Genomic DNA, 14,345 nt, shown 5'->3' on the forward strand with positions numbered 1-14,345 from the left:
AACAGTGTGGTCATAATCAATATCAGCAAATAAGCTAATATCTTGACTACGTCTATGTGAAATATCTGCATGTATCAAAGTTAGTTCCAATTCTTAAAATTCTTGGGCTGCAAACTATTATACCTACTATTTGTATATTTAAATAACATACATCTATATATTTGATATAAAGCTGTCTCTGTGACCATGGTCAGCGCTGACTGAAGCTTCTACAGGGAGTGCAGAATTATTAGGCAAATGAGTATTTTGTCCACATCATCCTCTTCATGCATGTTGTCTTACTCCAAGCTGTATAGGCTCGAAAGCCTACTACCAATTAAGCATATTAGGTGATGTGCATCTCTGTAATGAGAAGGGGTGTGGTCTAATGACATCAACACCCTATATCAGGTGTGCATAATTATTAGGCAACGTCCTTTCCTTTGGCAAAATGGGTCAAAAGAAGGACTTGACAGGCTCAGAAAAGTCAAAAATAGTGAGATATCTTGCAGAGGGATGCAGCAGTCTCAAAATTGCAAAGCTTCTGAAGCGTGATCATCGAACAATCAAGCGTTTCATTCAAAATAGTCAACAGGGTCGCAAGAAGCGTGTGGAAAAACCAAGGCGCAAAATAACTGCCCATGAACTGAGAAAAGTCAAGCGTGCAGCTGCCAAGATGCCACTTGCCACCAGTTTGGCCATATTTCAGAGCTGCAACATCACTGGAGTGCCCAAAAGCACAAGGTGTGCAATACTCAGAGACATGGCCAAGGTAAGAAAGGCTGAAAGACGACCACCACTGAACAAGACACACAAGCTGAAACGCCAAGACTGGGCCAAGAAATATCTCAAGACTGGTTTTTCTAAGGTTTTATGGACTGATGAAATGAGAGTGAGTCTTGATGGGCCAGATGGATGGGCCCGTGGCTGGATTGGTAAAGGGCAGAGAGCTCCAGTCCGACTCAGACGCCAGTAAGGTGGAGGTGGAGTACTGGTTTGGGCTGGTGTCATCAAAGATGAGCTTGTGGGGCCTTTTCGGGTTGAGGATGGAGTCAAGCTCAACTCCCAGTCCTACTGCCAGTTTCTGGAAGACACCTTCTTCAAGCAGTGGTACAGGAAGAAGTCTGCATCCTTCAAGAAAAACATGATTTCCATGCAGGACAATGCTCCATCACACGCGTCCAAGTACTCCACAGCGTGGCTGGCAAGAAAGGGTATAAAAGAAGAAGAACTAATGACATGGCCTCCTTGTTCACCTGATCTGAACCCCATTGAGAACCTGTGGTCCATCATCAAATGTGAGATTTACAAGGAGGGAAAACAGTACACCTCTCTGAACAGTGTCTGGGAGGCTGTGGTTGCTGCTGCACGCAATGTTGATGGTGAACAGATCAAAACACTGACAGAATCCATGGATGGCAGGCTTTTGAGTGTCCTTGCAAAGAAAGGTGGCTATATTGGTCGCTGATTTGTTTTTGTTTTGTTTTTGAATGTCAGAAATGTTTATTTGTGAATGTGGAGATGTTATATTGGTTTCACTGGTAAAAATAAATAATTGAAATGGGTATATATTTGTTTTTTGTTAAGTTGCCTAATAATTATGCACAGTAATAGTCACCTGCACACACAGATATCCCCCTAAAATAACTCAAACTAAAAACAAACTAAAAACTACTTCCAAAAACATTCAGCTTTGATATTAATGAGTTTTTGGGTTCATTGAGAACATGGTTGTTGTTCAATAATAAAATTATTCCTCAAAAATACAACTTGCCTAATAATTCTGCACTCCCTGTACATGAAAAGAAAAGAGTAAAGCTTTTTCACGGTGACTCTTCCTTTTGGATTCTAACGTCTGATGTTGTTTGAGTAATAAGAGATGCTTGGCTGTCTTCTAGGTTTGAATTTCAACATTATGAACATCACGAATGGATCCCAAATGCAACAGTTAAGTAGAGAACAGAGAGGCTGTGGCTATCCTTTCCTAAAAATCCTCCTTCACTCAGGGCAGGGCTGCAAACTACCTCAGATACTTCTGATGTTCCCTGTTGCTCTATTCACCATGAGAAATTCAAAACAAGTAAGTGAAGCTTTGCTCTAAAATAACTTATGTGTGTTAATATTTGCAAGATGATTTCCTCACACACAAACTTAGTCACTGAATACTTTTTATTACACCCTTTTTATTTTATGTGCGCTTTTTTTAAAGGAATATTATACATTTTCATTGCAATGTAGATTATATTAAATAATATTTATCTGTGAAGCAGATACCTTCTCTGGATGACATTTCCTTGGCCTATAGTAGCACTAAAGGAAGGTTGCAGTCATTTGTGATCAGGATGTGGCCTTCAACATGCACGTTAAACAAATACGCAGCACTGCTTTCTTTAATCTGGACAGTATCACTAAAAGTAGTGAAAAGAACGATGCTGAAAAGTGAATTCATGCATGTATTACTCCTAGGCTGAACTATATTATAAATTATAATTCAGTATTATCAGTTTGTTTTCAGATCTCTCTATAAAGCCTTCAGGTAGCAAAACGCTGCAGCAAGAGTACCGAAGAGAGTAACATCATTATCTTCCCTTTATTGGCTCCCTGTTGAATCCAGAATTGAACTTAAAATCTTTCAACTCACATACAAAGTCTCCAATAATTTGGCCACATCATATTTTGAAGACCTCATAGTATCACTTCATCCTAACAGAGCACTTCACTCTCAGACTGCAGGCTCACTTGTGGTTCCTAGAGCTGCTAATAGTTCTCAACTTGGATTGGAGGGGTCGACACTCTCCCTACTTTTAACATTAGGCTTAAAACTTTCCATTTTGACAATCTGATAGGGTTCGATCAGGTGACCCTGAACCATCCTCATCACACTACAGTCACACTGGGGCAAACACTGGTTGGAGACTGTGGTATGACCAAAATTATTATTGACAGTGTCCAATGGATGAGCAACCTCGTTGCCTTTGAAATCATTGCTTAGAACAGTGTTTCCCAAGAAATGATCAGGTCTGCCGTGGAAGATTATCTGGTTCCACCTGATTAGTACTCTAAGCGATCGGCGTGAGTAACGGGGAGAACAATTACATTCTCTTCCACCAGAGGGCAGTACAACTACCTTCTCTAATTAAATGTGTTGCCAACTGCAGGTAAAACAGAAGAAGACAGAGAGGAAATTACATAATAGTCATGCTGTGAGGCGACACAGCGCGTAATAGCAATAGATAAATATGTGAAAAGGAAAAGTAGTCAGTCTGACCTGGTCCCGGAGAAAATTCCTAGCATGAGTAGTGGTCAGAAGAAGGCAACAAAGGTATACTGGGGACAAACCGAGCCAATTCTGCTGTGCCTGGTCTATGGGGAAAAATGATCATGCTTTTTGTGACATTTTTGTTTGGTGCTGTGCCACGTGATTTTTCTAATGTGAAATATGTGCCATGGCTCCAAAAGGTTGAGAAACAATGGCTTAAAAGACGGGGGCCAGTCCCGTGACCACCTGCAACCAGCTCTAGTCTTCAAAATGACTTTGGTGCATCAAAATGGCAAAAAATCAGCAATAATTGAGTCATACTGCCAATTACATGCAACGTGTTTGTGATAATGCAGCGATTAACCGTGTAAACCCGTCAAAAAGCTGCAAATCTGTTGCCATCTATGAAAAGAAACTCCTGAAGGAAGTTGCTGCAGAACGTCAAAATTACATAGACAGCTTTTATACAGCAATATAACCAGAACAGAACCAGTTGGAAACCAAAAGAGCTGATCCCCTTTCCACCTATCGCGATTATCGAGACACATTGCAGATGAGTTGTGCTCATCGGTGCAGTGTTGGAAACCTGTCTATGTTTATAAATTAAACATGAATTAATAGCACACCTTCATTAGTTTGCCTGAGAGTGATTACAGGCAGTCCAAGTCAGACCAAGCTTGTTTGGAGGCAGATTCCCCTCCACCACCAGGTGACCTATGCAACTGTCCTCCGGTTGAAAGCGGTCACACGGAAGTTGACGCTACTGCACACACAACACCAGGGCATCCAGTTTGTACCGCAGATGGCTGTCACTCCACGAGCCTGGTTCTGTCAGAGGCACTATCTTTCTGATAAAACAGAGCTGTTGTTTCTTCCCACTGTCACCAAGTGCTTGCTCATCTGATTTCTGGGGTTTTCTCTTTAATATTGTAAGGCCCTTACCTCACAGTATGAAGTGCCTTGAGGCTACTGTTGTAAATTCAATTGAATTTCATGCACGTAAAATTGTTACAGCACAAAAAACAGTGGCTCAAAAAACAGGAACTTTATCAGTAATCAGAGAGACTAAAGTCATTTAAAGAAGAGAGCCTAATATGCTTTGTAATATCTTTTACTAAGCATACTGTTGGATGTGAAGCCATACACAAACAGAAGGGGCTCCTCACAATGTAACAGTGTATCCAACCAAGAGTAACACATACTAATTTCTTCCTCTGATTAAAAGCAATCAAAACTATTACAGTGAAAAATATAATCTTAGCAGGCAGTAAACGGTTATGTTTCCACCAAGAACTCAGCAGGGTTTCCAATGTTTCACTGCTCTGCACTCAGGAATAAATGCACTATTTATGATAGATAAACGATGTGCACTCGCTCCCCATGTGGCTGTGCTGATGGAGCAATGTGATATTTAGGAGGGAGTGTGGGAATGGATGAACAGAAAGGATAGACAGATGGAGATCAGAGGAGATTTAAACGGCTGCCATGGTATGGATAATCATCATCATTTAAGACACAGATGTTTGATCAATACGTGTGGTTTGAGTGTGGGGCAAAAGACAGGGAAAGGCACGAGTAAAGAACTGGGAAGGTGCGCGGTGAGCATCTATACTCGTTTGTAAAACACGGTGGAAAATGCATACAGAGAAATCAGATGTTGATCCACCATGTACAGTAATAACATCTGGAAAGCATCTGATTGGCAACAGCGTTATTTTCTTGCATGACAATGATGCCAAACACACAACAGAACGCTATCAGTCCTGGACTGGCCTCCCCAGAGCCTGCAGCTCAACATTACTGAAGCAGTGTGTGATCACCCAAAGAAGCCTTTTGAAGGCTGGAGAACGATTCCTAAAGTCTATTTAACACAGACTAAATAACGCTTGTGTAAGAGAATTCAGGCTGTTTCTGTCTGGCTTTACTTTATATGCTGTATTTCTGTGTATGTTTCCAAGTGTTTTAATCAGATGCTGCACTTCTTTCCCATTTTCCTAACAAATAATAATAATTATTCACATTATTCAATAATAATAATAATTTGCAGTTGTTTGCACACAAACCAATTATTCTAAACAAGTGTCAGAAGTCAGACGTCCTCTGTATATACTGGTAAGCCGCTACAGGCCCGGCCAAGGTTTAATATGTTCCATCGATGATTAAGATTAGTGTAGTGCAATGATGTGACTGTTTTCATTTTATAAACTGATGGATGGAAAACATTAATTAAAAAGAAGACATGCAACAACACAAAACAACAACAACAAGTGAACATCTGGATATTAACAGCTGGAAAAAAAACTGTTGAGAAACCAAAAACACTAAAGTAAAGACATGCATCTGTTTCTGGTTGTTTCGAATGTCTTTTATCTGCCCTGAAAGGAAATGTTGTTTGGAAACAGGAGATGTACACCTGTGATGATTTCCCTCTCACTGCCTTAGGTGGGGGCCCCAAGAAGTCAAAGGTAAAAAACAAAAAGTTGTTTACTTTGTTTACTCCTGTCACATCTGTGTGGTTGGCCAAAGCGTCTCACTGAAAGCTGTGTGCCTCCTTTAATTTATTCATTCACTTTTTGTTGACTTGTCTGGCTCATTAGGTCTTGAATTCACATAAGTGACCATGACAAATGAGCATAAATGTCTATTTACTTTTAAATATTTAATCAGTCTGATCCTACGTGAGTTGTCCCTACAGTGTACAAATTCAGGTGATAGCTTTGTATAAAATGCAAATAGATTCATTGTCCTACCAAACTTCACTGGGAATCTAAGGAGCTTGGAGAGAAAAGCGTCTGGACTTCTTTAAGTTTCTTGAAGATGTTTCCCCTCTCATCCGAGAAGCTTCTTCAGTTCTAAGATCAACTGGTGGAGAGTCCCAGATTTTAAGCCCTATGGGAGGGTCCCCAAGAGTGTCATGGACCCCCTATTGATCCTCTACCTAATCACATCAGCCGCGGTTTCGGGTGAACCAACTGTGAAACCTACCCCCCTATCATGTGATTTACTGAGGTCAAATGGCCCAGGATGTGAGTGAGCGTTAAGGCGTCTGGGAAGGAAACTGGATTGTAAGCCGCCGCCTCTGTTCAAAGATGGTTGTTCACAGTGGACATAGACGCTTCTTTCACTCTTCTTTCAAACCATCTGTCTTCTCTATCCAAAATGTGAACGTTGGAATCCTCGAAGGAGTAGTGCTGGGACTGTACTTCAGTGTACTGAAGAAGCTTCTCGGATGAGAGGTCTTCAAGCAACTTAAAGAAGTCCAGATGCTTTTCTTTCCAAGCTCCTTAGACTTCAGTGTACTTCCCAGTGTACTTCAGACCCAGCCATACACTCAGACAAAAACCAGTTCATCCAAAAGACAAAAAAAAAGCAAACTTAATGTATGCTGTACAGTGTCTACATTGGAGAGACCAAAGAGCCACTTCATGAACGCATGGCACAACATACAAGAGCCACCTCAACTGGACAAGACTCGGATGTTGCATCTTAAGGATAAAGGTCACTCCTTTGAGGATGCCAACGTTCACATTTTGGACAGAGAAGACAGATGGTCATGACTCTCCACCATTTGCTCTTAGAACTGAAGAAACTTCTTGGACGAGAGATGAAACATCTTCAAGAAAGTCCAGACGCTTTTCTTTCCAAGCTCTTTAGACTACGATGAATTCACACATGGCTACAGAAACAAATTATGTTAACTGTTACTTTTGTTGCTTTTACCTCTTTTCAAAAAGTGTCTGTTGCATAGGTATCATTATAGCAAGAGAAAGTGCATGTCATAAGAGCAGTGGGTGGATAAAGAAAATGCCTGCAGTTGCTACAGGATAAAGAGTAGAGCAGAATCTGAAACTGTTCATGAAGCGAGAAGGTAAAATAAAATTGCTTTCCACACAACAAAGCCAAACCCAAACTCACAACCTGCTATGAAAAATTCTGAAAGTGAGGAAAAGTGATGACTCCATCTTCCTGCACTCACCTCCAGACGTAAGTATTCACTTTGCTCCTTTGAGATCAGACTGAAAAGGACACTGCTGTGTTTACGGGTTCGAACCAGGACTTGGATCCATGTCCTCCGGGCAGGCAGCGGGGACGCCAACTGGTAACGCACGTGACTGTGGCCATCAAAGGAGTACTCTGGGACCTCTGGTGTTGGTGGATACAAACACATAACCACACACAGAGGTCAGCCACATAGTGCTACGTTTAAACAGGATTTCAAGTGCAAAACATAATTCTTAGACAGTCTGGATGCTGCTTTCCTCCACAGAGAAGACACCACAAGTCACTTCAGCTAAATCAGTTTTAAAAAGTCCGGTGCTGGGGACAGAAAGACTATGTTAAATGCACAAGATAGAATATCGTTAGCTTCATAGCATAAGTGCCTAAGTCATTGACTTAGTCAAATGACTTAGGCACTTATGCTATGAAGCTAACGATATGCATGTTTGGTTTAGCTTGGGTTCTTCTGTCTAAGAGTTTGAAGTTTTCACAGAAGTGTTTTTTGTGCATGCCTCTCAGAATAAACCAAGCACACCTAAAACTCTCAAAGCCATTCTTCCATCTCACGGCGTACGCAAGTTAAATTTTCTTCTATCGCTTTCACACCTCTTCCTTTTCTTTGTCTCCTTCCCTTGTAACTTTGACAAAGTCGAGTGGTTCATGAGAGCTCACTTGAAGGCAATGTCGAATAATTTTTTTTTTTTTTTTTTTTGGGGGGGGGGGTGCTTCTAGGCATGGAATATGCAGCTGATCAGCCATGTCCTCTTGAAGCTCCCAAAACTCCATCTCAAATTTTACTTTGCCTCTCACGGCCACAGGCTGTTTATATAAAAACATAACAACACCATCAATTTTACACCAACAGTCTCACGTTATTCAACGATGGCTTGTCAAATACACGAAATACTTTGAAGTAGAAGTGGGGGTATTTGTTTTCCTTTCCTCTTCTTTTTTATTTTCCATGTAGACTCCAACAGAGTAAAGGGCAAATACTTAAATTAAAGAGTGAAAGAATAAATAGTGAATTTTGCAAGTTTTTGTTTTACAAGATGAGAGTGACTCACTATCATTTGTTCAGTTCAGTTAATACTGCATCACATTGCAGTTTTATTCCAAAAAAAAGAGACTTCCTTGTAATTTTCTTACTTTGCAAAGCAATCCACCGGGGTAAATTGGAACTGGGCTGCATGTTAAACACAGATGGTTTAATCTGTTAACGACCGGAGCGCTATTTGTCATATAAGACATAACAGAAGAAAAGAACCATTTGTACAGACTGCACACCAAATCTTGACCTGTTACGATTTCAGATTCTACATTCGAGTCGTGTCTGAGTCTCACTGTGAAATAGGAGGCAGAAACCAAACAAGACCGTAAAGCCTGGACTAGTGTGCTGCGATCAGCAGAAAGCATGACTGAAGGTGTCCTCCTCAACTCCAAGGATGTGTGCGAGAGGCCACGTAGGACCAGAGCCATTAAAGAGCCAATCTCAGTCCAATAAAAGTCTGCAATAAGCCAATTGTCTCCACAACCACACGACCAGCACAGAGAGGCTCAGAAGAAGCCATCTTCTTTAGGCCAAGGGGCAGGGTAGGTTGCTTGGTGAGTAAAACAAAAATTACACTGCAGTGTACTCCTGAGATTGGAAACTGATGGAGTGCCGTTAGTGTCTTCTTGAGTCATCCTTGCCTGCATTTATATATCTGCGATACACTTGGAGCATTGTCATGGCTAGTTGGCGATGTCCCGGGTATCGCTTCACAAAGCTACTTACACCCCATTATTCAATTTGTTTATTTTAAACCCTAAAAGTCAAGGCAGCGCATCCTAATTTTTATGGAAGAATTCATAGACGCTGCCAATGAGTGACAGCAGTGAGGTCTGGTAGTCTCAGGATCTCGTCTCTACTTTTTGCAGATGGTGTGACCCTGCTGGGTTTATTCAGTAGTGACCTCCAGCTCAGCCTGGGACAATTTGCTGTGCCGAGTGTAGTCGGACTAAGAATCGGGAACTACAAGTTTGAGGCTGTGGTTCTCAGACAGAAAAGGGTTAACTGCCTACTTCAGGTTAAGGATTAGTTGACACATTAAGTGGAGGAGTTCAAGTATATCAGGGTCTTGCTCACAAGTGAGAGTGGAGTAAAGCAGAGCAGGAGATTAACAGATGCTTTGGCACGCTGTTCATTACGGTGAAGAGAAAGCTGAGTGTGAAGCTAAAGCTGTCGATTTACTTGTTGACTTTCTGACCCTCACCTAAAGCCACAGGCTGCTGGGAGTGACTGAAAGAATAAGAACAACATACAAGAGAGCAGGCAGACCTCATTCTGATAGGTGTCTGGGTTGAACCGTAAAGTTAGGGTCAAGAGCTCAGTCATTCAGGAGGTGATATAGGGATCTCCCCAGGATGCCTCCTGGATTACAGATGTGTTTCGGGCATGTCTAACTTAAAGGGGCCCGCAGGACATGTTGGAGAGAGATTATGTTTCTCAGCTGGTCTTATGTCCCTCTTAAATAGAGTTGTTCCTTCCCACTGTCTCAAGTGCTTGATAAAAGGGGGTCACTTGATAGTTGGAGTCTCTCTCTGCTATTTTAGGCTCTTTACCTTACAATATAAAGTATCTTCAGGAGACTGTTGTGATTTGGTGCTGTGCAAATAAAACTGAAATGAACTGAATGCCACTAAAACTATTTTAAAACATTAACTTCTGGCATTTCCAGGTGAATAAAGTTGGGTTATTTTCCACAGTTGCGCTTTCACACATGCAACACGCAGCAGGAAATAGTCCGCTTTCACATGTGTTCAGACATCTAGAAATGTGATGTGTCGTGGCGCTGCCAGGATGCAGCATGTGGTAGGTGCCACACATCATACCCACTTGTTAGTGTTAATTGCACAGCACACACACAGGCACAAACTTACATTAACACAAACCTTGTATACGGGAGTTGGCAGGTTAAAGAAAACGTCTAGCCTGGATGTATTTGTTCACATATCCAGCTCCCCTGGATAGCTCTTGGAAAAGTTCAGGGCTGCTTGTGTGAAAACAGCTTAACTGAAGTGCTCCATGTTTGTATTTGCATCCTCAGCTAATTTATTAAATGCTTTGGTTCACCCTCAGCTGCTGCGTCCTTTGCCATAGTTGTTGTGGCCTTGGAGCCACACAGCTTTTATTCTGTTTTACAGTCTAGGTTACCCGGTAACAAAACAGGGGGTTCTCGTCAACAATATTTATGGGAATGTTAACCGTAAAATTTCTGACAGCCATGTTTACTATAGCCTTGAAGACCAAAACATTACACTGAAAATAAAGCTGCTCAGGATCCCTTGAAGCTGTTGGAGGAAACAGCCTGTACCATGTGACACAGCTGAAGTGATAAGGTGGGAAGGACGTGTGCATTTTAGCATTTAGAGCGATTTTGTGATAGCACAAACTCCTTGTCCGACAATGACCAAATATGTGTTCATTTCACATACTGTAATCTGACATAGTCAACAGGGAGTAAATGATCTTTGAGGCCACATGGATGATTTTCTTTTCTTTTTAATGTTACTGTCAAGAACAACATTTTATTGCATAATGTAAAACAAAAATAATAAAAAATTGGCATACCTTCTTCACACTGGTGTCCTGTGTATCCGGGTATACACTGGCAGCTGAAGGAGCCCCACTCACCGTGACAGCGACCCCGGTGGCCACAGGATGGATAGCCCATGTTGACACAGCTGCTATCTGTGGTCAGGCAGCCTGGAGAGCTGGACTGCGAGTCGGCCGGGGAGCCCAAATCATACAGCTGAATGGAAGAGATACAGGGGAGGAGATGGGAGGATTAGTAAATTTAGAGAAGGTAAAGTTGAAGAAAGGAGAAACTGGATATGACGTGAAATTGGAAAAATATAAACAAAGTAAAACAACAAGAAAGCAAGAAGGAAAACGAGGCGGAAATAGGAGGGAAGAAAAAGTGGAAAAGTTGAGATGCGAGGAAGGCAATAGGGAGAGGTGCCAAGAAGTAAGTAGCTTACATACAGAAGGCAAAAAGGCAAAGTGACAGCAGAGAAAATGGGATTAGGGAAGACACGGGACAGACGTATAAGGGGGTCAGCAGCCAGAGGGAGAGTCGGAATATTCGAAAGAGGTAAGTAAAGTCAAAGAGAATGAAAATGAATCGATTGAGGAAGAAAACTCTAAAATACACTGAAAGACATAAACTCAGACAGTCTCTTTCTTTAAATTGTCATCTCTCTGTCTCTCAGAGTCTCTCGTCACAATGATGAAACCAAACTCTTGACCAGAGAAACAGCATGACCACCTACAGGGAGAGCTGAAAGGACAGAGGAACCTTGAACGCTTACAATCGGATGTCATAAAATACATTAATATGTTCAGTCACCTCCCTGCCAGGACCAAACTTTATGAGTGTTTGTGCTGCAGAGAGGATGCAGGAATGTGAAAGATTGTAAAGTGAAATGAATCATGCCATCAGGGAGCTGCTGATTGGTTCTGACCTCCAGCAAAGAGGGCTCTTATTGGTTGTTGACCTTTAAATGCTACAGCTCCACAATTTTCTGGGGTTGAGCTGATCATGTTGATCGCCAAGGACTGAAAGACAAACATCTGCATTCTAAAGCAGAAAGACATATTGGCGTGTCTGCCATTGATTCGACTGAGCATCGGTGTCGCTCCAGTATGTGTGCATGCGTGTGTCTCTGAGCACAGCACTGGCTGATACATGAGCTCAACTCAAAAATACAGCTGCTTCTTCATGAATAACAAATTACGGCTTGAGCTGAAAACAGTGTCACACCCCCACAAAGAGACGCAGCAGGATGCATGCAAAATACATTCTAAATGAAAAAGCATGCAGCTGGAGTGTGCCGTGCAAAGAGTGAAGTTTCACCCAAAATGTCTGAACCTTGAAGCACTTCAGTCACACCTTGGAGGAAGTGATAATGAAGATGGCTGACAATGACATGCAGAAGTCAGGCATAATGTCACCTAAACAGCATGAAATGAGTCTTTATAAGTATTGAATTCAAATTTACAACATGTGGTAAGATGATGTCGTTTCATATCGTTAAAAATTCTTTTTTTTTTTTAATTAGTTCGCCATCCACATGTTGGTTTTATTTCACTCCCTCACTTGTCTGAAAGAAGATATTTTAGCTGCTTTAAATTGCTCCCAGTGTCCATGCCTGCCAAAAGCAAAATGCAATGCAATACAAGGCAATATCTAGACTATGATTTCCTAAAAACATACAGAACTTTTTTTGCTGAATATATATTTTGGTGAAATGAGAAAACATCATGGGCAGGGATAGCTCAGTAGGTAAAGTGGTCGCCCCATGATCGGAAGGTCGGCGGTTCGAATCCACTTAACGGCTACCCTGAGGTACCCCTGAGCAAGGTACCGTCCCTACACACTGCTCCCCGGGCGCCTGCTTAGTGGGCTGCCCACTGCTTCACTGAGTGAATGGGTCAAATGCAGAGAAAAACAAGTAATTTCCCCATGGGGATCAATAAAGTATCCATTATTATTATTATTATTATTATTATTATCATCTGTCCACAGTGTTCTGTAACTTCTGTTATGAGGTAAACTTTTTGCTGAGAAACTCTGTAAATCAAGTTTCGAATCATAGCTAGTAGCACTCAAAAAGCTATTAGTCAGTGTGCTGTAACTGCACACCTCCCTACTTAACAATGTAGTGACAGATATGTCAAAAGCACAGAAAACCTTAAAGCTGTAATGCTACTCTGAGAGCTGAAGGGAGAAAGGAAAGCAGAATAATGATAAGACGAGGATGGAGAAAGTGGAAAACGGACAAAGGTGAGTGACAGCAGGGGTAAGAGAGGCAGAGAGGTAGCTCCAGAATAGAAGCATATTAAAAGGAAATCATTTCCTGTCTTTTTACCTGGATGCAACCTCACTATTACCACCGGGCTTACTCCAGTCTCATTTATCCTTTTAATTCATTCACCTTTTCCTGTTTAGGTTACATGCAGCCATGCACCACACTTCACTGGTTTTAATTAAGACAACATGGTATGCAGTGTTAATTTAGTCAATGGGAACTGCGATGAGAATTTTTCAAGCCAAAAACTTACTTAAATTTGTACCTTTGTACTGGTAGATTTTCATACTAAAACTATCATAAAAAATGTTCAAGACATGAGAATGAACCACGTTTGCTTTGCTCAGCGGCCTTGCAGATTCTGTGGAAAAATTCAGCAGCTTCTGAATAATTTTTTCTGCCTCCCAAAATCTCTCTACTGGTTTACTAGCTTGGTTTCATAAGAAGCTCCTTACTTTCAGTAACACTGTGTCTGTTAGCAATGTGAGAGTTTTATACATATGAACTAAACCTGTGTGCACATTACCGCAGACTGTAGCTAACATACATATAGGCAGGCAAGATGTTCTTTAGATTTTCCCAAAATACTGAAGAATACATCAACCCATCTACTCAAACTAAACCCAGACAGGATTTTAGAGAACAACTGAAAGAATGATGTTATGGATGAGCTGCTACTCTTCAGTAGAAATAACTGTGCAGCTTTGGCAAAGCTAATGCTAATGCTAATGCTAGCTGACCATGGTCAACTGTGATTTTGTTCCAATTAAGGACTGACTGATTAGCCAATTCCAGGTTGCAGGCAGGTGTTTTTGGAATAAAGTGTTATTTCTGTAAATACATTATTAATTTCTCTAAATAAATAACTTATAAAGGACAATTAGTATATAGTTCCTGATGCTGTCTTCACTCCGCCTGTGTACAAAGATTCAAACATGCAGCTCTGCTTTTCTGTATGAGCAATTAGCCTTATAGCGGGTGGATACAGAGGAAAATGGTGACGTGATCTTACAGCTTTGAGGACTGGAGGTACAGACATTACTTTTATTTTTATTTAATGAATGGGCAAGAGCACAATGGTGAAATGCAACTGCATCCAAAACGGAAACAATAATGGTAAATGACCTGTATTTGTATATCGCTTTTCTAGTCCCTAAGGACCCCAAAGCGTTTTACACATCCAGTCATCCACCCATTCACACACATTCACACACTGGTGATGGCAGCTACATTGTAGCCACAGCCACCCTGGGGCGCA

General features: G+C 41.4%; 1 protein-coding gene across 1 annotated transcript in view; it reads right to left on the minus strand.

Annotated features, from left to right (window-relative positions):
- The window catches only part of LOC146678143 (neural-cadherin-like), a 334,730-nt gene that overhangs the window by 60,013 nt on the left and 260,372 nt on the right, over positions 1 to 14,345 (minus strand). Inside the window, exons 31-32 of the mRNA XM_085410097.1 lie at positions 10,848 to 11,028; positions 7,215 to 7,381 (exon numbers count right to left, since the gene is read on the minus strand). Coding sequence (XP_085266223.1) covers positions 7,215 to 7,381; positions 10,848 to 11,028 — 348 coding nt within the window. The remainder of the gene's footprint in view (positions 1 to 7,214; positions 7,382 to 10,847; positions 11,029 to 14,345) is intronic.

Source organism: Rhamphochromis longiceps, linkage group LG1 (assembly GCF_057381845.1).
Source record: "Rhamphochromis longiceps isolate RC_006_pf linkage group LG1, R_longiceps_female_GT1.1, whole genome shotgun sequence".
Taxonomy (NCBI): domain Eukaryota; kingdom Metazoa; phylum Chordata; class Actinopteri; order Cichliformes; family Cichlidae; genus Rhamphochromis; species Rhamphochromis longiceps.